The 23,415-nt window shown below is 44.4% G+C and overlaps 1 protein-coding gene across 1 annotated transcript in view; it reads right to left on the reverse strand.

Moving 5' to 3' along the window:
* Nucleotides 1–2,865: 2,865 nt before the first annotated feature.
* Nucleotides 2,866–23,415, reverse strand: part of LOC140909917 (transmembrane protease serine 11C-like) — a 60,358-nt gene continuing 39,808 nt past the window's right edge. Inside the window, exons 6-10 of the mRNA XM_073340007.1 lie at nucleotides 12,390–12,428; nucleotides 8,195–8,390; nucleotides 7,201–7,460; nucleotides 6,219–6,361; nucleotides 2,866–3,027 (exon numbers count right to left, since the gene is read on the reverse strand). Coding sequence (XP_073196108.1) covers nucleotides 2,866–3,027; nucleotides 6,219–6,361; nucleotides 7,201–7,460; nucleotides 8,195–8,390; nucleotides 12,390–12,428 — 800 coding nt within the window. The remainder of the gene's footprint in view (nucleotides 3,028–6,218; nucleotides 6,362–7,200; nucleotides 7,461–8,194; nucleotides 8,391–12,389; nucleotides 12,429–23,415) is intronic.

Genomic DNA, 23,415 nt, shown 5'->3' on the forward strand with positions numbered 1-23,415 from the left:
AATGGTATTCTATTATTGTTTAATCATGCAATTAATCTTTTTAATTGCGCAATTAATCACAATTAATTTTTTAATCACTTGACAGCCCTAATATATATAGATATAGATACACACGCACATGTCACTTTCAGTATAAGTTTGGGACCAGTTCGTTATGGGTTATATAAGCTGAGCTTGGCTACGCATTTTGTAGGAAGAAAAAAAAAAATTCAGGTACAAGTCAAAGCCCTGGCCCTTCTAGCCACCTTCTTCTCACTTCCACTCCAGTAGTTACAGGGACAAGTACCCTGATTTGCACCTGCAGTTCAATTACAGGCCCAGAAAAACAGGTGAAAATTTTGCAGGCACAAAAAGGACAAAGGAGGCTGCCCTTTGGAAAATGTGATTAATGATTTTTTTAGCCACCTTATTTTATTGTATAACCTGATGTTCCTTCGGGAGCTGAGAAACTGCTTCCCTCCCTTGTTCCCTATCAATAATGGGGTCAAGGCACACTGACTGAGAACACTATTTATAGAGATCCTGATCAAAATCCCATTGGGATCTCTCCACAGAGTACTGGATTTGGCCCAGAACGACATCTCCGCTGAAAAGCAGCAGCAACACAAAAGTGCATGGTTAGCAACCTTTGTCAATAAGTGAAGGGAACAGACCTGTTGGATTTGACCCAACCTTGAATATCCCAAGATCTCTTTTGTAGTTTACTGGCAGAGGAAGAAAAATAATGTAAAATGACATGGAAAATTGGAATAGAAATGCCGCCATTTAAAAAGTGGAGATTCACCTCAGACATTGGACCCATTTTGTTCAGCCCAAAGTACGATGGCTCAAGATACAGGAAAACCAAAATATCTGAAAATAAGCCAAGATTTTCAAAAAAATGGGGGCCTAGGATTAGGCTCCTAAATCCATATTTTGACACCCAAGTGAGAGGTTTGGCCTATCATAAAGCGCTGAGCACTCTGAAACTCCCATCAGCTTCTGTCATCAAGGGCCACTGTGATGCTTGGGTGAGAAGATGTGGGCAGAAAAGGAAGCAGGGAACTTTGAAGAGCTTTTCAGCAGTAGATTTTCAATTTCTCCCAATCCTAATGCCGATCCTCTGTATTTACACCACCAGCTGCTTCTCCTGACCAATCAGAGACAGGAGGAGGAGCAACCAGCCTTACTTTGGTGTCTCACACTGGTGCGGCAGTGGTGGGTCCCAGAGGGATTTGGAAGTGGGAGGGTGAGCATTATGCGCCTGGGATCCTTTACTACCAATGTTATTCATCATGGCATTTTTTAAAAAGTGTATTATCATTTGAAGTGGTGGGTGGTAAAGTTCTCTTTCTGGAGCAGAGGGGTCATCCCCAGGGAATTTCCTTTTGAATGTCCCCTCTGGCCTATTTTTAATGTTTAAAATTACCCTTTAGTTGTAGCCTTGTGAGTCAGGATAACGGTCATCCTTGGCAGGGATAAATCCACCAGTGCAGTAGGAAGCAAACCACCCAGGTCTTTCTTTTCAGTGAGCTGGAGGCTCAGAAATGTCCATGATATCTTTACTTAAAGCACTAATTTATGGTGAGCATTAGTTCGCCTTTCACAAACAGCTAGATGAGAGCCTGAACAAAAAGGTGTGGGTTCTTTTCTGCTATCCAATTTTCCTTCCTGTTCTGTTAAAACAACAACAACAACAACTGCATTGCTATTGCACATTAAACACCAAGATAGGATACATTGTGTGTTTGAGGCAATTCAAGTACATTGTGCGGACAGAGAGAAGTCAGTCTAGAGGTACATTAATGAAGAAGCAGCATACAACTGTAATAAAGATTTTTTTAAAAGTAAAGATAATCTGTGCTTCACTGAATCCATTGAGTGGCTATTAAAAATATACTTCATAGCCGCAGGACAGATTTTTTCCCCCAGGAACCTACTTTTGGAGTCACTGAAATCCTCCCTCATCTTAGCTAGGCTCTGCCCTTAGTCCTGATTCTTGTGACTTCCCCAGACTCTGACTACCTCTTCGGACCTCTGACTGTGGCCTCTGGGGCCGTTAGATTCTCTTGTGAGCTCCAAAACTCCCTCTGAAGTTTCTTCACAGCAGCCATGACCCCTCACCGTAGCCTCTGGCTTCCTCAAGAGAGCTGAAGGTGGCGTCACATCAAAGTTATGTACTCACTGGCACAGCGCTACTTACTGTTGCAGGAGAAGACAGTGCTACCTGCCTTTGAGTCCAACAGAGTTCTGAGGTCAGCAATGATGTTGCAGTTTAAGATTAAGTCTGGTGGCCTAGCACCAGGACCCTGCACTTACATGCTGTGTACTCTGGTTTATTTCCAGTCCTCCTCATTCCATGTTCTGGAGCAAAGAGGGAGGCCAGGCTCTCAGCAACTGGAGGGAAATGCCCTAAGTCTTAATTGCAGCCAGTGTCCTGTGATTGATGAACTGTGCTGATAGGCTCTGAAAGGGGGAGCTGTCCAGGCTTGCTTGGCTAGAATAAAAGTAGCTAAGACTTTGGGCCCCAATAGAGGAGGAGGAGGGTAGCAAGGCTGGGGGAATCATCAGACCTTGGGACAGGTAACTCCCCCTTCCTGGGAAAAGTACATACACTTTTTAACTAGTAAAATAAATAAATCAGCAGCTTTTTGCATTTTGATGGGGTGCTTTCCTCTCCTCTAATAGGCTAGAGTGATTCGGAGAGGAGGCAGGTGATCTCACACATTCAGTGTAAATTCATGAGGGGTTATGGCATCTGCAGCAGTGAAGCTAGTGCTTGCTTTGGACAGGGATATAGGGATTAAATGACACCTTGTAGAGTTACAGACGAGTATGACCTGCATACAGCCTGTGTAGCTTAGTCTGGTTGTGACTTCTGCTGCATTAGAGGCCAGTTTTTGAGGTGATCCAGTCGCGATAGTACGTCACTCGTGTGTAGACTCCTGGCTTATTGGGTTTAGCACATTCATCTCCCCAGCTCACTATTCCTGCGAGGTACCACATTCCTCTCAAATCTGGACTAACCAGGGGGCCACCAGAGTCACCCTACGAGAGGAAGAAAAAAGAAATTTAGTGTACCAGAAAGGAAAATATAGCTATTTTCACAGGCAATAGAGTATGGAAAGGGACAGCTTCCTTTGATGAAAGATGGGAAGAGAGCATGATTTAAAGGAACACCATCAACCTGGAATTTAGTCACTTTCCAAAAACCAAGGGTACAGCTATACCGCAAACGAAGGTGTGATTGAAGCACAGGTAGGCATACCCATGTGAGTTTTAATCTAGCTAGCATGGGTAACAACAGTAGTGAAGATGTGGTGACACCAATTTCAGTGTGTGCCAGCAACCAGAGTAGGTATCCAGAGTCTCTGGTGGGCTTGCACTGAGATGGCTAGCCTGTGCCAAAGCCCATGCCACCACAGCTTGGGTGGGGGGAAGGATAGTTCAGTGGTTTGAGCATTAGTCTGCTAAACCCAGGGTTGTGAGTTCAATCCTTGAGGGGGGCATTTAGGGATCTGGGGCAAAAATTGGGGATTGGCCCTGCTTTGAGCTGGGGGTTGGACTAGATGACCTCCTGAGGTCCCTTCCCACCCCAATATTCTATGATTCTAGACTAAAGCTACCATGGGCATGTCTACCTATGCTACACTCACACCTTCATTTGCAGTGCAGATATGCCCTACAGCAGTGGTTCTCAACCAGAGGTACGCATACCCCTGGGGGTACTCAGAGGTCTTCCAGGGGGTACATCAACTCATTAGATATTTGCCTAGTTTTACTGCAGGCTACATAAAAAGCACTAGCAAAGTCAGTACAAACTAAAATTTATTACAGACAAGGACTTGTTTAACCTGCTCTATATAAGATACACTGACATGTAACAGGTTTCAGAGTAGCAGCCATGTTAGTTTGTATCCACAAAAAGAACAGGAGTACTTGTGGCACCTTAGAGACTAACCAATTTATTTGAGCATAAGCTTTCGTGAGCTACAGCTCACTTCATCGGATGCATGCCGTGGAAAATACAGTGGGGAGGATGAAGTGAGCTGTAGCTCACGAAAGCTCATGCTCAAATAAATTTGTTAGTCTCTAAGGTGCCACAAGTCCTCCTGTTCTTTTTACTGGCATGTAAGTACAATATTTATATTCCAATTGATTTATTTTATAATTCTATGGTAAAAATGAGAAAGTCAGCAATTTGTCAGTAATAGTGTGCTGTGACACTTGTATTTTTATGTCTGATTTTGTAAGCAAGTAGTTTTGAAGTGAGGTGAAACTTGGGGTTACACAAGACAAATCAGACTCTTGAAAGGGGTATAGTAGTCTGGAAAGGTTGAGAGCCACTGCCCTACATGATAAGCTGTTTGTGGTTCTTTGCCAGCCATGGAGTCCCCCTGCCAGTTTCTGTGGTTTTACAATCCCATTTCCCAATTATAATTGTTTAAATCTCTCTCTGAACAGGGGAATCTGACTAAGGGCTTGATCTCAAGCCCACTGAAATCAGAGGGAGTCTTTCAGGGGAAACAGTAAAACAGCTGTACACAAAGTGCTGTCAAACGCTTACAGCAAATGGAACAAGAACAATATTTTTCCTGCCATCCTTTTCCTTCTAAATAATCTAGGTGTTACTTGTAACTATAGTAGGTTAAAACTAAGTTTTCAGTCAGAACTGTAGTTTTTAAGTTGATGACATTTCTTAAAATGTTAAACACATTAGCCCCTCTCAGATTTTAAATTCAGACACTGTGTAAATAGCATTACACATAAATCAGATTGGTCTGGGAAGCTTACAGAATTTCAGGCAAGTTAGTGCTGGTATAACAGTGAATATATTCCCGTCCCCTCCCCAACTTTACCGAAAAATATAAATGACAGCCCTTCAGCCCTTTTCTATGTGGAGCAGAATGGGAACACAGGAACTAGGTTATCTGGACTGAAGATATTTAGGCCCCAATCCTGCAAAGACTTTTGCATATAATAATTTTGTGCACATTGAATTGAATGGGAATACTCACATGCATAAAGTTAAGCACATGCAAAACTCTTTGCAGGATTGGGGCCATAGTGGAGAGTTGTTAAGTAGTTAGACCCAACATTTAGACAAACTATTCAGAACCTCAATAGAAATTTTAAAAATAGTGCCATGGAGACAGTTTTTGTCTGTATATGTTCCTGGCAGTCATTGCATGTCAAACATTGCAGCATCCCATGTACATCTTGTTGCTTTATAACAATCTTTAATTATTGTTTCAACCAGTTTTCCTGGTCCTGAAGCTGTCTTACTGCTCCGTAATGCCAAAGATCAGCCCTAGCACCTTTTAAAAAAGATAGGTACGTTTGCTGCTCTCCAGACCAGAAATTGATTTTAATGAGTGATTGCATTTTAATGAGCGATTGCTCAGCCACTTCATCCCTAAACTCCTTCAGAATTCTTGAATGGTTACTGTCTGGTCCTGGCTGCCTGCCGCTGCTGAATTTTTTAATGTTTGACACTTCGGTGTCAGAGGATGCCCCATTTTTATCACCTGAAAAAAAGCAGGTCCAGGTATCACTCAGAGTCAAATCTAGCAGAGACAGTACAAAGTAATTTATTCCTTATGGGACAGATTCTCATTTATACTAAGGCCACTTTATGCCACTCCAGCGGTGTAAACGGGCCTTAAAATAGGCATAATTATAATTAATCTTAACTATGCTGTCATGACTAGCTCTGGCATAACAATTTACTCTCACATTAAGGCCCCTTTATAGAGCAGAGCCTGAGTGTAAATGAGAATCAGGCCCACGTTCTAACAGAAAATAGATCACTTGACAACAAGAAGTCACTAGCTGCATGGCAGGGATGGAGGAAGGCTGAAGCACCAACACGGGGAAGCCAGGAGATGGCAATACTTGTGGGAGCTGATGGGGAGTGACAAACTGTGCAGGCCATTGATGGGAGATAAAGATCACAAGCCAACTTTGAATTACCGGGCTCCAGTTCAATCTTGCACTTTTGGAATTTTACAAGTACTATCCTAGTTCTGTTAATATGAGTTTTATGTGCTAAACTGCATGTAATAAATGTTTTATTTTACAAACCTATTAGCCAGAGTGTCTTGGTTGAATCAGAACCCATATAAACAAAAAACCCAGGGAAGGAGCATACACAGTATTAGTTAAGATTTGGGGATCACTATATTTAATCATTTGAAGTCATTTTCCCTACTAATTCTCAGTATTGAGCTTTGACCTACCTGACAGGCATCTACTCCTCCTTCCAAGTATCCAGCACACAACATCCCAGGTGTGATGACCCCATCGTACACTTCTCTCCTATTGCAAGTGTTTGAGTCTATGAGTTTCACTGTTGCTTCCCGGAGAACATTAGAACTCGAGCCTGAAGGGAAAAAATGACTCTACAAATATAAATCCTTTGCACTAGCTAAGATGTGGAAGAAGCATTTAGCATCTGTTCATGGGTGAGAGTGCTGAGCTGGGTTAAGAGCTGCTCCAGCTTGTACCACTTTTCATAGATGGAAGTAATATACGGGAGGAGTTGTACATACATTCTAATCAACATTATTTTATAGGAAGGGCTTGAAGGGTTCCACAGTAAAGAGCTATGAGAAGATGACACACTCTCATATGAGGACGTAAGGGTAGTATCACTGAGGTGCGAGAGGAGGCCTACCAGTCTATTTACTTCTAAGTACAGTACCATACAATGGAGCACAGGCTAATAATTTCAGCAGGTTACCTGGAGCCAAGATGGCTAGTTCTATGGCTAGTTTTGTTCTGACTGCATGAACCTGAGTAAGCACCTATCTCCAGCTCAGTTTGCACCTCTGCTACATAGGTTATAATACATATCTCACAAAGGTTTTGGGAAACCCCAGTCAAGGTCAGCACCCTGTTGTCATATTCAATGTACAAACACATTGCTAAACAGTGCCTGGAAAAAAGAGCTTGCAATCTAAAATGTTATGGACAGAAACAGAATGTCAGACTCCTCCCTAGTTTCTGTTTCAGTGGCTGGCAGCTTTGTCTTTTTCCAACCCAACATTAGAGAGCAAGTAAATGCGGAATGTGTTTCTAATAGTTACACAAATCTATTCATTTTTTGCAAGTATTAAACAAGATGTGACCACACAGCTGCTCTCAATTAAACAGTTAGTTGGACTCATCATTAATGTAAAACGTCAGATGTTTGGGTTTTTTGCAGATGGACGCACTCACCATCGTTGCTCAGTGCTCCCCAGCCTGTGATGACAGCGTCAGAATTATATGGGAAAATCTGAGATGGATCTGGCAGACAGACGCGATGTACGATATTTGTAAAATCAACTCTTTTCGAGAGTTTCACGACCGCTATATCATAGTTGTGTGCTGGATAACGGTACTTTTCATGGACAATAATAGCCTTGACAAAGTGTTTCATTCTTGAAGGTCTTAAAAGAGTTCCAAAGGTAACGGTCCATACACGTGGGTTATTTGCTCTGGAAAAGATGAAAGAACTTTGTAGATATATTTAAGCCATGGAGATAAAGGTCTCTAAACTTGGTCCAGTGTAGGTAGCTCAAAACCTCACCCATACTTCCCCACAGAATCCTTGGAAGATCTTGGTGGAATGGGGAATTGGACCTACACCATCCCATCTGTATTACTCATTAGCCAAATAATAAATGTGGCCAGGTAGCTTCCCAATACACAAAGTGCATACAGCACACTGCAGCAGGTAACCAGAGGTGTTTGCCTTGTCGTTTGCTGACTCTTAATCTATTCCAGTCTTTATATTGCCACACGCTTCAGAAGCAATCAGTCTTCACTATCTCCTTGGCTATTCAAAAAAGGAGTGATGGAACCGTCAAATTCTAACCTCTGCTCCAGGGAACAACTCACACCACTGTCCATAGAAGGAAAGGGATAAGGTGGCCTAATGGCTCAAAAAAACATGTATATTTGAGCCAAGCTGTGATAGCATAAAGACATTCCTCTTGCTCTACCTGACCTTAGGCAGAGCAGCTTCCTTTGGAGCATCTTTCAGAGCCTTTTCCTCAGGGACTATTTTCTCCAGCATCAGAAAGATTGGTCACCGCTCTCTGCCTGAAACCCTGAAACTTTAATACAGCCCTTCCAGGGCTTGGCATTGGTTCTCAATGGAGCACCATTTGATGTGAAGGTCGGTACATACCACATCTTACTGCAGCCTCTTTCAGAGCTGGGAACTTACTTTCTAAAGCAGTGAGCTGCGGACAGAAGCCACGTGTTGCTGATCAGTGTTGCACCACAACGGTGGATGTTGTTCTGCTGTAAACTCGCTTGCCATGGCCAGTCCCCAAGCTCTGCAGATGCCACCCCTCCGACTATTCTTTTTGATGTTGAGGATGATTTTGATTTTGCTGATCTATTCTGTTGTAACCCGCAGACTGTCAAAATGGGGAGAGAGAAAATAAGTCATTTCTCAATGTACTAATTGTGCTTGTTGATGCCTCTAGGCACATGTACAAAATGTACCATAAGAGAAAATGCAATTAGACCCTGTAATGACATGTCAAACTCAAAACGCTCCCTGAAATGGAGGCTGTCCACACCCACCCCTTCAAGTAAAAGTCTGAGAAAACAGATGAGTCTTGTGGAGAGCCATGAAGGTCAACCAACTCAGGCTCAATTGCATAACTAAGGGGAGCAAATTCTAGAGTCAGGAGCCCTTCACCCTGTACCCCAACCCCAGGGATTGTCAGTTTGAATGTCGCAGCTGGTCTCAGTTGCTGGGATAAAGCATCTCTCTAAGATAGGCGGGACCCATACCATGTAGTATTTTACAGAAAAAGCAGCACCTTAAGTTTCAGCCAGACAGGACGTGGAAGGCAGTGCAACATATGGAGCGTGCATGCAACGCTCTCTCAGTGAAACACTACTATAGAAGCTGGCAGCTGCAATTTGCACCAACTGAAGTTTCCAAATGGTCCTTGAGTGTAGCCTCAAGTAGAGCACGTTGCACTAATCCAAGCCAGAAGTGACAAAGGCATGGATAACCATAGTGAGGTGTGCATCTGGCAAGAAAGATGACAAGATCTTTGCCAAGAGGAGACAAAGACAAGATTCTTGGTTTCTGCTACTACCTGGAAATCCAGGAGTAGCTGACAGTCTGTCAGGTGTAAGGCCCTCAGCTGCACCTACTCAGTACTCCTGATACCTTAATGAGCCAGCTAGGCTGCCTGATGGGCTGCCCTGCCTGATTGGCTGAGAAAGCCAGAAGGCCAGTTCTTAAACCTAGCAGCGGCAGTAGCTTGCTGGCTGCTCAACACACATGTCCACGGACTCTCTGCCTTTTTGTGCTCATCTCTCCGAGCCCTGCTCCTGCTCTGCTCTGCCACAGCTCCAGCCCAGATCCTGACCAGCCTTGTTCCCATCCTGTCCCAGCCCCGCTCCTGCGTTCCCTGACTCGGGGTAATCTGGTTCCAATCCTCGGCTCTGGCTCCTGACTCCGACCCTGTCTCGACCCCAGGCTCTGGAATTCAGCCTCCAACCGCTAGGCCTGACTGCCTGTGACCTGGTCTCCTGACAGTTCGAGCAGCCCAAATTCTAAAACAGGGGAACTAGGCTGACAAGGTTCCAGATCAGTGGCTAGTACAGATCCCTCCTGGCCAATCTTTCCCTGCTCCTATTTCTGCTGTGCCCGCAGTTGTTCCCCACTGACCAATGCAGAGTGGGGCTCGTTATTAGCCGGCTGACTGGGGAAGTTGTGGCCTGGGCATTCCCATTCCTAAAGAAAGTAAGCCCACTCCTGGGCCAGCTTGAAGACTTCATTCAAACCACGGCCATGATCTTCGAGGGTAGAGCCGAGAGCACCCTTCGGGCATCACAGCAGCGACCTCAGCATGTTGCTAAGTATGCCAGAGCTCCGCTGCTTGGTAGCAGAGATTGAATGGAATGAGGCCACGCAGTATTATCATTTCTGCTTCAGCCTAAATGATGACATCAAAGATGAGCTCACACAAGTGGACTCCCCGCCTACTTATTGACCTCAGTATAAAGATTGACAACTGCCTGATGGAACGCAGCCAGGAAAGTAGTTCAGCTTCCCAGCTCCTGTCAGTCCTCCTGTCTCCAGCCCACCAACCTTCAGTGCTTTCCCCACAGCCCAAACCCATTCAGCTCAACAGAGAAAATGCAGCATCGAGCATCGGGACTATACCTGTACTGTGGAAGACCAGGGCACTTCGCATTGGACTGCCCTGTGAAGGTCCACTCTGCACCCTTCTCAGGGAATGCCAAGCTGCAGCCCCCAGAGGGTACCTGCCTCTTATTGGTACCCAGCATCCATACCTGTCTGCCGATACATTGGGAATGACTAGGTGTGTACTGACATCTCCAACTCCCTCTGCAAGCCCACACTCCTCCATCTCCAAGGTCCACCTGGAGGTACTGGTGGATTCTGATGCCTCTGGCAACTTCATGAATCAGGACTTTGTATGAGTCTATCAGATCCCCACCCAACGCAAGGACACTCCAGACTTGGTAGAATCTATTGATGGCTCGCTCATTTCATCAGGCCCAGTTACCCCCCAGACCACACCCCTGAATGTAATGACTCTCCAGGGTCACCAAGAAACCCTTCAGTTTGGACTTATCTGAGCACCACACTTTCCAGTTGTTCTCAGCATGCCCTGGCTCACTACTCATGATCCACGCATTCACTGGCGGGCAGGCACAATACAGTTTGGCTCCCCACATTGCCAACAATTCTGTCCCTGGAATCCAAATATGGGGATCGTAGACTGGGAGCCTTCCTTGAGATTCCGAGTCTGAGCAAGTTAATCCCCAGGGAGTCTTATTACCCACTGCAGTCCACTACACTGCCTCCATGTTACCACTTAAATGTAAAGATTTTCCCGATGTGTTCGAGAAACAGAATGCAGATGTTTTGCCACTCCATTACAGCTATAACTGTCCCATCATCTTTCAGCCCACTCCAATCCTCTTTGTCCACATCTGCTTCCTTTCGGAGCCAGAACTTCAGGCTCTCCACGACTACCTCCAGGAATATCTACAAAAGTGGTTTATCCGTCCTTCCATGTCTCCAGCTGGGGCTCCAATTTTCTTTGAGACGAAAAAAGATGAATCAATAAGGCATTGTGTGTTGACTATCAGGTGTTAAACAAAGTCACAATTCTAAATCAATGTCCTCTCCCTCTCATTAACGTGCTTTTACAAAAGACTCCGCTCTGCAATGGTTTTTACTAAGCTGGACCTTCACGGGGCCTATAACTTTGTCCCGAATAGAGAGGGAGATGAGTGGAAGACCTCCTTCCATATCTGGTACAGACACTGAGCGCCTGGTCATGCCATTCAGCCTGTGCAATGCCCCAGCAACATTTCAGTACTTCATAAACAATATCTTCAGAGATGTGTTAGACTGCCATGTAGTCATTTATCTGGATGACATACTCATCTTTTCTGACGATCAGGCTTCTCATGATCAGCATGTCCATGGCATCCTAGACTTTGCCAATGCCATCTATATGCAAAGCCCAAAAAATGCAAATTTTTTGACCTGGATACAATAGAATTCCTTGGTTACTTATCTCCTCTGAGGCAATAACCAGGGACGCATGCAAGGTGGTAGTCACCTCCGACTGTGCTGCACCAAAGGACACCAGTGGGGTCCAATGGTTCCTAGGTTTTTCTAACTTCTACCGGTAATTTATTGAGGGATTTTCCACCCTAGTTGCTCCTCTGACCACTCTTCTGTGAAAAGGAGTCTGGTTCACCTAGTCCTTGGAAACCCATATAGTAGAGAGAGGGGAATGGTGTTTCTACTGGAAGTGGCCAGGTTTCTTGTCCAAGTGCTCACAGCCCACAAGAACCTGGAATATCTTCGAGCAGCCAGATATTTCAACCAACAACAGATCCACTGGTCCCTCTTCTTCATCCAGCTTGACATCATAATTCCCTGTTGCCCAGGAGTCAGAAATGGGAAGGCTGACGCTCTGTGCCATAAGGCTGAGTACCTGGAACAGGTGAGAAGACTCCCTCTGCAATTCTAAAGGCATCCAACTTCATCAATGGCACAGCAGAAAACAGTGTAATGGAGTCACATCAGCTCAGATCCGCCAGACTCTGGAGAATGTGGACACCTCATTCGGGCAAGCCTCACGCAGGGTGGGAGGCTCAGGTGAGCCCCGTGTAGTGTCCCGTTTTCCCTTTGGGAAATATGGTCACCCTAGTAAAACCAGAAGGAATTGGGAAGATGCATCCCCCATGACTGTGCAAGGCTCCTAAGTTCACTGCGGCTCTGTGTCAAGTGTAAGGTCAAATCATTCAAGAGAAAAAGAGGAAGCTTTTAAAGGGCCAGAAAAATGCTCAGAGACTATTTTTTAAAATAGTCAGGGAATTGCCAACCATGCAGTGCTTTCACTTACAGTCATTGAAGAGGGTTTCAGCTCTCTCTCTCCTCAGATCTGAAATAAACAAACAAACAGAGTGAGTTCAGCACAGCCAGGGCTTTTTAACCTATTAATGCAGCTTAAATTAGTCCCAGCCCACAGTAAAGGGTGGGGTGGAGCTGAACTGCTACAGAGGAATCATCTGGAGGTGGAATATTTCCCGCTGTGCATCCACTACTATATCCCCTGATGGGGTACAACTTGGTCTCTCTCGAAACAGCCAGCCATCTCCTATGGACCAGAGCACAGGGTCTGAAATTCTGCCCGGGCACTGCAGAAGGCTCCGTATGCTCCCCCCACCACACTCTGCAGCAGCGTAAGGGTCAGACACAATCTGGCCCTGAGACTGCGAGCTCTTCAGGGCAGATACCATGGCACAGCTCCCCAGTGGGTGTAGTTCGTCAGCGTTGGCTCTGACTTCAATGGAGCTAAGACAACTTCCCCCACCTGAGGATCTGCTCCCACAGCTTCTTATTTGGACTGGGAGGTGCCTGGCACAATTTTGGAGGCGGAAATCAATAAATAAAATTAATACTAATAATTTGGTGTGTAATTGTGGGGCATTGATGGCACTGTTGAAATACTTTCCTCCCCCAATTCATTACATCATATCTATGGTGTGATTCAGCACTCGCTGAAGTCTGTGTAAAGGTTGTCAGTGATGTTAATGGGCACAGGGTCAGGCCTACAAACATCAATATAGTCCCCTGGCTACAACACCCCCTTTCTAACCGGAGCCCCATTCCTGGTTACTTGCAGGCCAGTGGAAAAACGCACCTGTTCAATAACATTTTGAAGTTGTCCAGTGACTCTTGAACAGCAACCAACACCTAGTATCACCCGATACCGATCCTCATCCACGTCCCTCTCCTCTGCCTTCTCTACCGTCACCGAGTATCACCCGATGCCTATCCTCATCCATGTCCCTCTCCTCTGCCTTCTCTTTACCTTACTCTATCTGGGTTCTGATCGAAAACCAATACCAATCAGTGGGGATCTTTCCACTGAATTCAATGGGCTTTGGATCACACACCTTGTCTGTTGTGTTAATAATCAGTGGCATTCTGCTTCTAGGCTTGACACTCCTTTCTATATGTTCAGTGAATTCAGTTTGTTTGCAGTCAGCAACTACTGCATCTAGGCTAATTAATTTCTTTACATTAAGTTAAAAAAAGGTATGTTATGATACAAAAACCAAAACCCACCTGTCCACACACACGTCTTAACTTCTGCGAGCATTAGCAGAGGGAAAGATAATGTTAAAGAAATAGACTGCTGTCATTGTGCAGCTGCTGTGTTACTTTGTAGGGATGGGGGAAATTATTTATGACTGAATTTAAACAATGATTCACTGTTCTTCTTTGTAGTGGAAGATTATTGGCATAATCAAGGTAGATGATTTTGATCAGTGATCAAGTGGCCACTTGTGGGCTCCAAACACAGTATAAGAGTTCACTCTTGTACACACTCCACTGCAAAGGATAAATCCATAACTAGGCTCAGAAGGGTTTGATTTTAACGTTATGGATTTTGAGGGATAACATTGATGTTTATTTCCAAAATATAGTCATTCAAAATTTACTGATTTAAAACACTAACAGCCAGATTTTCACAAGTGCTCAGCCCTCAGCAGCTCCCACTGAAAATGTTGTTTCATGGGTTACGCAATGAGAAGAATGGGAGTATTCATTTCTTACTAATTTCCAGCCAGATGCAATTAACAGCAAAGAAGTGCCCGCACCTCTTCTCTACAGCTGCAAGATATAAGAAGCTTTCAGCATTCCCTCTTTGTTAATCTCAAATATTGACAACGGACTCCTTTTTCTTTTTGCCACTCTTGGGATGGAGAGACATGTAACTATTAAAAGCTTAAGTATAAAGCCTGCAATTAATTACCATCACTTACATTAGGTTGCAAAACCAATCGGGGAGACAAACGAATCAGCCAGCCTGTTCCAGCCAGTGCCAGAAGCAATTCAGTTGGTATGTTTTCACTGATCTGAGTTTTGCTGTGAGTCTCGCATCTGTACTGCTAAGCAGCTGTCTCTCTCTCTCTCTACTTCCCCTTCTAGCACCTGATAGTTGCCTAGGTTATTTATGTTGGAAGTGGCACCTACCTTATACTAGGCCAAATTCAGCTGTGACTTATACTTGTTGCCTTCAGGGGGGTTGCATGGATGTAACTGAAAGGAGAATTTGGCCACTTACTTTTTGCCTTTTTGGGAAGGTGTAAAGGTCTACAAGGAAACTAATGTATGTTCCCTCTGTCTGTACAGCTTCATTTTTAGCATGTTTTATGATATTCCATATAAACTAGGTCTGTGCAGATCATGCAAAGTCATGTCAACCCTCCACTGGGGCGGGCAGCATGATGGGAGGTGCCTGCAAAGTACATGAGCGTATGTCCTAAGGTAGGAGTGTTACTTTTTTGTGGGGGAGGGGACAGCTGCACAGTGGCCTGGCCCATGCCCTCTACACTGAAGGCTGGGAGTGAAGTGGCATAGGAAACACTGCAGGAGCTCATCCCCACCAAAGGTCCCTCTAGGACTGGGAAAGGGACCCCTCATGTGATCAGATCACTGGCGTCAGGACTGCTTTGAGCCACTAGCGTGTCACAAAGCAGGCTTTGCACTGTAGAGAATTGGAGCTCAGGTCAAAAATTTCAAACATGGGTTTATAAAGTTAGGTGACAAAGGCCAAAACCAGGGGCCTAAAATTAGAGCATCTGTGAGGATTCAGAAGCCTTAAATACGTGGCATGATTTTCACAAGTGATGAGCATGAGCAGCACCCATTTAAAAAAAAAAACAAAAAAACAAAACAATGGGAGCTGCTGGGTACTCGGCCTTTATTGTTGTGCTTCCATATGGATTTAGGTGTCTTGGCTTCATGCATAATTTGAAAAGTTTGGCCTTAGTTTTTCCCCCTTCTCTGTGGTTTTTTTTAATGTATTTTGAGTGAAGTTAAGGCCCTAAAAGGAACTGGATGGATAGCCTCACAAGGTGAATCCACAGCATCGTCAACAGCTGGACTTCCGCATGGTTCCCTGCCAACATGCCTCAGCCCTGTCTCCAAAGGGTGCTTATTTATTCCATAACCTTGCTGATCAGGCTAGCAATTAGGGCCAACTGTGCTGTTCTGTCCTGTCTTCTTGGGCCAAGACCAAACCACTGTCTCCTAATGTCCTGGGACCGACATGGCTACAACAACACTATTTATATCATTCAGTCTTTCTGAACTGGGAATAGTTTCCTAAATGTGTAAAGACCTTTAAGTAATACAGTTGCCCTCACATGTAACCAATTAAGAAATCTTGAAAGCCACTTTGTGAATTATTAGTTTCAGTCTCCTATAAATCAGATAACTGAGGTATAAATTTCATTTTTAATTGCAAGTATATGTACTTAAGCAGATATCGAAAGTGAAAGAATATGTTTAGATTGTTAATAGGGTATTACAGACCAACAACGAAGGGTGGAATTTTCCAAGGAGCTGAAGGTAGCTGGGTACCCACCTTCTGTTGGGTATTTGTACATTCCAGCCTACCTTTTTAAAATTTCAGAGGTATGAATGTTTCAGAGATTTAAAGTTTCATAAACGAACGCTGTATAATGAATGTGATTTGCTCCTCACTAGGAATGTCCAGAGAGGATATATAGAGAAAAATATATTCATATTTTAATGTTGCTAAACAACATTTCAGTGTCAGTATCAGAAAAGCTAGTCTTTTACCTCTTACTGATTTTCTTTTTGGTTGCAGGGGCCATTGTTTGTATGAAGGAAGGAAAAAATAAAGTGTAAGATCCCCATTAACATAAATGGAGCCTGGATTTCACTCAGGTAGTTTACACAGTGCAAATGCATGCATAACTAGGAAGACTCATGCATGTCAACAGTTTTGCACAGGTAACTGCATTATCTTCTAGGCACACGAATTTCCCATTTCAGTTCCACTAGGAACTTTTATTTTCCCCAGTAGTTTCTGCATGCAATTTTTGCATAAATATGAACAGAACTGGTGCTTTTAAAGGCAATCTAATAATATAGCTTGCTCCTGTATATTCGAAAGTGTTTCCAGGTACTGCACCCAAACGTGCAGGGTAGTGACGATTAAAATGAAAAATATTAAGAAAGAAAAATATGGACACCCAAACCATCACTAAGCCATCTGGGGCATAGGACTGAATCAAAGATATTTGTGCTTCTTTATCTGAAATAAAAGTAAGCCCCTCAAAAGCTAAGTCTTCTGGCACTGTAAAAGTGAAATGGGTATTAATTCCAATCGAAACAGCCCTTCTTTAAGTGGCAAATTCTTCACTGTTTAAGATGCACAGATGCAGTTAAACATTTGTACAAAGACCACATATTTCTGTTGGCAAGTGAAATTGGCACTAGGGATAGGCTAGCTAGTGGGGGTAAAACAATAAATCGCCGAATCTTTGCCAAGTATTCAAACTGACCCCACACTACAGCTCTTGGGGGGGAGGGTCCTGAAATTTAGTAATTAACCCCCAATATTGATTTTGGGCACCTCTGTACTTCAAGGTTCCAGGCAGATGAGAAGAAAACATGAACAGGATGATCCAGATGGACAATAAAGAGTACTGGAAATCTCATGACAGACTATGCAGTTTTACAGGCGTATATCCCAATCCTGCAAACTTTTATAGCGCTTGGGTAACTTTAAGTATGTGAGTAGTCCCATTGCAGGATTAGGGCCTTAAACAGTTTGGACAGTTCTAAAAGGGTGTGATAAGAAATCCAGTGTTGTAGGTGCTTAACTGAGCCAACCCTCTTGCCCTTTTTAGAATTTCTCCTGTCACTAAGCAATAGACAATTGATCACCACTACTGAGGTCTGGTCATGCTGAGCAAGCCCCAGACACCCAATGAAATAAAGAAAAGGAGTACTTGTGGCACCTTAGAGACTAACCAATTTATTTATTTATGCTCAAATAAATTGGTTAGTCTCTAAGGTGCCACAAGTACTCCTTTTCTTTTTGCGAATACAGACTAACAGGCTGTAACTCTGAAATGAAATAAAGCTTCATCTTTGCCTTTCGTGATCAGTTAAAAATAGAAAGACAAAAAGTTAAGCAAACTCTCAAGGTTCATCTAGAGATTTATTCACCTTTGTGTTGCGTAGGAAAAGTCGAGTCCAAGCCCAATCTGTCACTATAGTGTGAGGAGAAGGAGTGTTTCTGAAGAACAAGCTCAGGGTCTAGCCATGGCTGCAGAAGCAGGGAAGCAAATGTCATACCTGTAGCAGGAGTACGTGGTTTTGCTGCACAAGGAAAACAGGCCATGAAGAACGCAGCATGCGCTGTTGTAACTGCACAACCAGTCCATGCCAAGCCACTGGCTTAGGTGGAAAGATTCCTGCTCTACAATACTTCTTAGATCCTCTGTACAACACGGCCTCTATACGGGGGGGTAAGGGAAGGTCTGGCCCACTATACATTACCCCTTCTAACAAACAGCACACCTCTGATTTCCAACCATTTCCACAATAAACTCCTCAAAAGGGGACCACAAACTATACCTTGCAACATTAAGCCTTGCCTTAAGGGGACCAGAACTAGCAGTCTTTAATAACAGTTTGTGACAGGATAGGGAGACCCCATCCAGCGCGGGGTGAGTTCACCCTGTCCTTCAAGCTGCCCTCTGTCTCCAGGACGTGAGACCTAAGGGCAGGAGTCCGTAGAGATGCTTTGATCCGTAGGGTTTTAAGGCCCAATGGCTGGAATCTATGGAATCGCCTTGCTCCAAAGGGCAATAGGGTCACGTGACCCACATCCGGGGGGGGGGGGGCAGCCCTTCTCTGCCGGGCAGTAAGGCCTAGCTGCCAGAGTCCATAGGGGTATCTCGGGGTTTGCAAGGCAGTAAGGCCCAATGGCCAAAGTCAAAAGAGATACCCTGGGTCTACAGGGCAGTAAGGCCTAGCAGCCAGAGTCATTAATGATACTCTGGATTCACCAGCAGCCAGGTCTAGTGGCCAGAGTCGACGGAGATACCCCTCCGGGCATGGCTGCATGGCCTACTGGCTAGAGTCAATAAAGTTGCCCTCCAGGCAGGGCTGTATAGCCTAACAGCCGGAGCCACCTTCTGAGCGCAGCTATATAGCCTAGTGGCCAGAGTCAATAAAGTCGCTCTCTGGGCGGGGTTGTACGGCCCAGCGGTCGGAGTCACTAAAGTTGCCCTCTGAGTGGGGCTGTATGGTCAAGCAGGGGCATGGTGGCCAAGTAGGAGGATCTGGGCCATCCCTGCTCCACTGAGTCCTAGCCCAGGGCCTTGGCAGTGGCGAGTGTGTCTGTCACTGGGTCAGCGGGGATCCATCCGCAACACTCAGGACAATGGTTCCTGTAGTTCTGACCTCCCTGGGGTGTCCATAGGTAGCTGGGCATCTGTGTGGGTCTCAGCACCTCTGGCTTCTGTGGTCCAGGGCCCCAGTGGTTCCTGGACAGGAGCTGGCAAGGAGCTTCCGGCAGTCAGCCCAGCCAGGCTGCTCCCTCTTATACCGCTGCTACAGCTGGAGCATGCCCAGTAGGGATGTGGGGGTGTGGCTTCCTCTGCCCACAGTGAGGAGTTAACCCTTCCCCGTCCAGTGCGGTGTGAGTTCACCCCATCACACAGTTAAATATTATTCAGTCTATTAATGTATCTTCCAGCCAGCTTTTGCATACACGTTGAATAGCGTCTGGTTGTTTCTTTCTGCAGGTGCACTGTTTTTGTACTCCAGTTCCATCCAGACATGTTGAGGCGCAACAATCTCTCACCAATGCTTCAGAAATCAGTCTCATCTCTTGTTTTCTTCTCAGCAGATCAGTAGGGAGGAAGGATGGGCCAGTAGTGACGGTGCTAGCCTGGGGCCATGTCTAAATGAGTGAACTTACAGCAACACAGCTGTACTGATGCAGGTGTGCCACTGTAAGATCGCTTGTGTAGCCTCTCTATGCCAATGGGAGAGAGCTCTTCCGTCAACATAATAAAACTACATCAACAAAACGTTTTTTCACACCCCTGAGTGACATACATTTTACCAGCATAAGTGGTAGTGTAGACATGGCACTCAGAAGACTAGGGTTCCAGTCCTTGCTCCACTACGGACTTGGGCAAGTTCCCCTGTTAGTCTCTCTGTGCCCCAGTTCCCCATCTGCCCAATGGGGATAACAGCACTGCCCTGCCTCACAGGTGGTTGTGAGAATGAATACAGTAAAGATTGAGACTTGCTCAGGAGCTACATTAATAAAGGTACATGGAAGTATCGTGAAAGTTGGGGTCTCTCATTACTGTGGTGTTCTAGGAGTGTACCAGAAAACACAGAGACCAGCTTCCTGGGGGTGGGCAGGGACTCTGGACAAAGCTGGGATAAATTCATCCCACTGCATACTTATGGAATAAACACAGTAAACTCTCTCCTGAAAACACACTTCTGATTCTGCTGACTATGTTTGAATTTTAATTTCCTCCTGAAAGTTGAGCAATTTTGTGACAATTGCCTGAGGGAATTTATCTGCAGATGATATAATTCTCAGCACATGCCCCACTTGCACTGAGCAGGGCTGAGGCAGGCAGAGGATGGTGTGAAAGTTAAGACAAAATATCACTGCTTTTCTTCTCTGGGTGCCCCGTTCACTCCCCTACCAATGTCAGTGGGAGTTGCACACAGACCTATGATTTTTTCTGTCAACAAAATTGTAATCCTGTCCCTCTCAACTTTTATTTAGGAAGGCTGTCCCTATTTTAACTCAGATTTATCGGTCACAATTTATATTAAGCTTCCATGTGTGAAAGGTTTATAAAGGGTTACTAAATGATTTCTAGATTTCACAAGCATGTTACATGAGTATCACGTGTTACAGATTGTTAGAAGCACATCAAAAGGTGTTATAGTTATAAGCAATCTATTGACCTGATAGACTCTATAACAATGAATTAACCATTTACTGGAAATATCTATTAATCATTAAACCACCCATAATAAGTAGTTTATAATTGCATCTGTTCCAGACTGGGATGTGTTTGGAACAAGTTGATTAATTAAATAGTGATACATCACCAGGACTAGATGGTATTCCTCCAAGAGTACTGAAGGAACTCAAATTCTGTACCAGATGACTGGAGGATAGCTAATGTGACATCAATTTAAAAAAACAACAACTCCAGAAGCAATCCTGGCAGTTACAGGCCATAAGTCTAACTTCAGTACCAGGCAAATTGGTTGAAACTATAGTAAAGAACAGAATTATCAGACACATAAATGAACACGATTTGATGGGGAAGAGTCAACAAAAGTCCCTTTTGTAAAGGGAAATCATGCCTCACCAATCTATTAGAATTCTTTGAGGGGGCCAACAAGCATGTGGACAAGAGTGATCCAGTGAATATAATGTACTTCGACTTTCAGAAAGCCTTTCGCATGGTCCCTCACCAAAGAATATTAACCAAAGTAAGCAGTCATGGGATAAGAGGGAAGGTACTCTCATGGATCAGTAATTGGTTAAAAGACAAGAAACAAAGGGTAGGAGTAAATGTTCAGTTTGCACAATGGAGAGAGGTATATAGCAGGGTCCCCCAAGGATCTGTACTGGGACCAGTGCGGTTCAACATAATCATAAATGATCTAGAAAAAGTGAGGGGGCAAAATTTGCAGATGATACAAAACTACTCAAGATAGTTAAGTCCCAGGCAGACTGCGAAGAGCTACAAAGGGATCACACAAAACTGGGTGACTGGGAAACAAAATGGCAGCTGGAACTCAATGTTACTAATGGAAAGTAATGCACATTGTAAAACATAATCCCAACTATACGTACAAAATGATGGGACATAAATTGGCTGTTACCACTCAAGAAAGAGATCTTAGAGTCACTGTGGATAGTTCTCTGAAAACATTGGCTCAATGCACAGCAGCAGTCAAAAAAAGCTAATACAAATGTTAGGAACCATTAGGAAAGGGATAGATAATAAGACAGTAAATAGCATAATGCCACTATATAAATGCATGGTACACCCACACCTTGAAGACTGCGTGCAGTTGTTTGCCCCCTCTCAGAAAATATATTAGAAATGGAAAGGTACAGAGAAGGGCAACAAAAATGATGAGGGGTATGGAACCGCTTCCATATAAGGAGAGATTAAAAAGACTGGAACTGTTCAGGTTGGAAAAGAGATGAGTAAGGGGAGATATGATAGGAGTCTATAAAATCATGAATGGTGTGGAGAAAGTGAATAGGGGAGTGTTATTTACCCCTTCATGTAACACAAGAAGCAGAGGCATGCAATGAAATTAATAGACAGCAGGTTTAAAACAAACAAAAGGAAGTACTTCTTTACACAACGCACAGTCAACCTGTGGAACTCATTGCCAGGGGATATTGTGAAGGCCAAAATTATAACTGGGTTCAAAAAAAGTATTTAGATAAGTTCCTGGAGGATAGGTCCATCAATACCTATTAGCACAGATGGTCAGGGATGCGACCCCATGTTCTGGGTGTCCCTAAGCCTCTGACTGCCAGATGCTGGGACGGGATGACAGGGGGATGGATCACTTGATGATTGCCCTGTAATATTCATTCCTTTTGAAGCGTCTGGCATTGGCACTGTCAGAAGCCAGAATAGTGGGCTAGATGGACCATTTGTCTGACCCAGTATGGGGTGTTATTTCACTGGCTATTAATGAAAATAGTGTACATCAGATATACTCTTGTCAAGTATATCTGAAATTGAGGCTGTAGAAACTTTAATTATGGTTAAATAAAAGTTCCTTGAATTATTTCAAAGTTGACTTATCCTTTGTGCAATTTTTGTCCCATGTTTTTCTTATACGTCTATCTGTCTGTGTGTCTAAAACACCTATCACTTTAGGACCTAAGCGTTGGTCTCCCATTTGGGTCATAAGTACTATTTGCCATCCATGTCATACAAGCTATTGTGTTTTCCTCTCAGTGAATCTGTAATTTAAGACATGGAATCTCCTGGCATCGTGTCTGATTGACAAAGTGAAAGTATCAGTAAATGAGACACGTGTGGTGTTTAGATGTTGCTTGTAATTATTAGAATTGGGAGCACTGGCTGTTGGGAGTCTGAAAGGACAGGAAACAGGAAGGAGGGGGGAGGAGTTAAAGAGGCTGAGGGAGAGCTACTGAGGGTGCAGCAGCAGCTTGGAAAAGAGGTTTCCACTTTAAAAAATAAAGTCCCGTTGAAGTGTGTTAGTCCCTTGCCTGGCTACTACAACAACACACTTCCAGAGCAGTCCGTCATGTTTATGAAGGGAGGGTACAGGGAGAAAGCAGAGTGTCACGCAGAGCCCTGTACTTCACTAGACTCTGGTGTTGACTCAGACTGCTCTGGGAGACTGGCCACTTGAGCATAGGTATTCAGTGTGGTAAACTAACCACCAGTTTAGGCTCTATGACCACTACTGACTGCAACCAACGGGCAATTATTATTATTACAGAAGCATCTAAAGACCCCATTGTGCCAGGCACTGCACAAACATGTAATCCCAACGAGCTTACAAAGTAAATAGTCAAGACAGACAAAGGGCAGAGACAGGAAGCACACAGAGAGCTTCAGGGTATGTCTGCACTGCAGTAAAAACAACCTGTGGCACCAAGTCTCAGAGCCTGGGTCAATCGCCTTGGGCTGCGGGGCTAAAAATAGCAGTCTAGGCATTTGGGCTAGGGCTGGAGCCTGGGCTCTGAGACCCATCCCCATCACCTGGGCTTCAGACTGAGCCCACACATATACACAGTGACTTTTAGCCCCATCGCCCAAGCAACGCAAGCTTGAACCAGCTGAGCTAGGCTAGCCACGGCTGTGCCGCAGGTCTTGTATTGCAGTGTCAATGTGCCTAAGTGACTTGCCCAATTAATTTCCTGAATTCCAGCGCAGCACCTTAACCATGCAGCAAATCCTTACAGAATAAAATGTTAAAAGAAATTTGCCTCTGTTCAGTCTCCTACACTCCAGCCCACCCAGCCTTTCTAAACAGTGCAGGGG

The sequence above is a fragment of the Lepidochelys kempii genome, chromosome 4, assembly GCF_965140265.1.
Source record: "Lepidochelys kempii isolate rLepKem1 chromosome 4, rLepKem1.hap2, whole genome shotgun sequence".
NCBI lineage: Eukaryota > Metazoa > Chordata > Testudines > Cheloniidae > Lepidochelys > Lepidochelys kempii.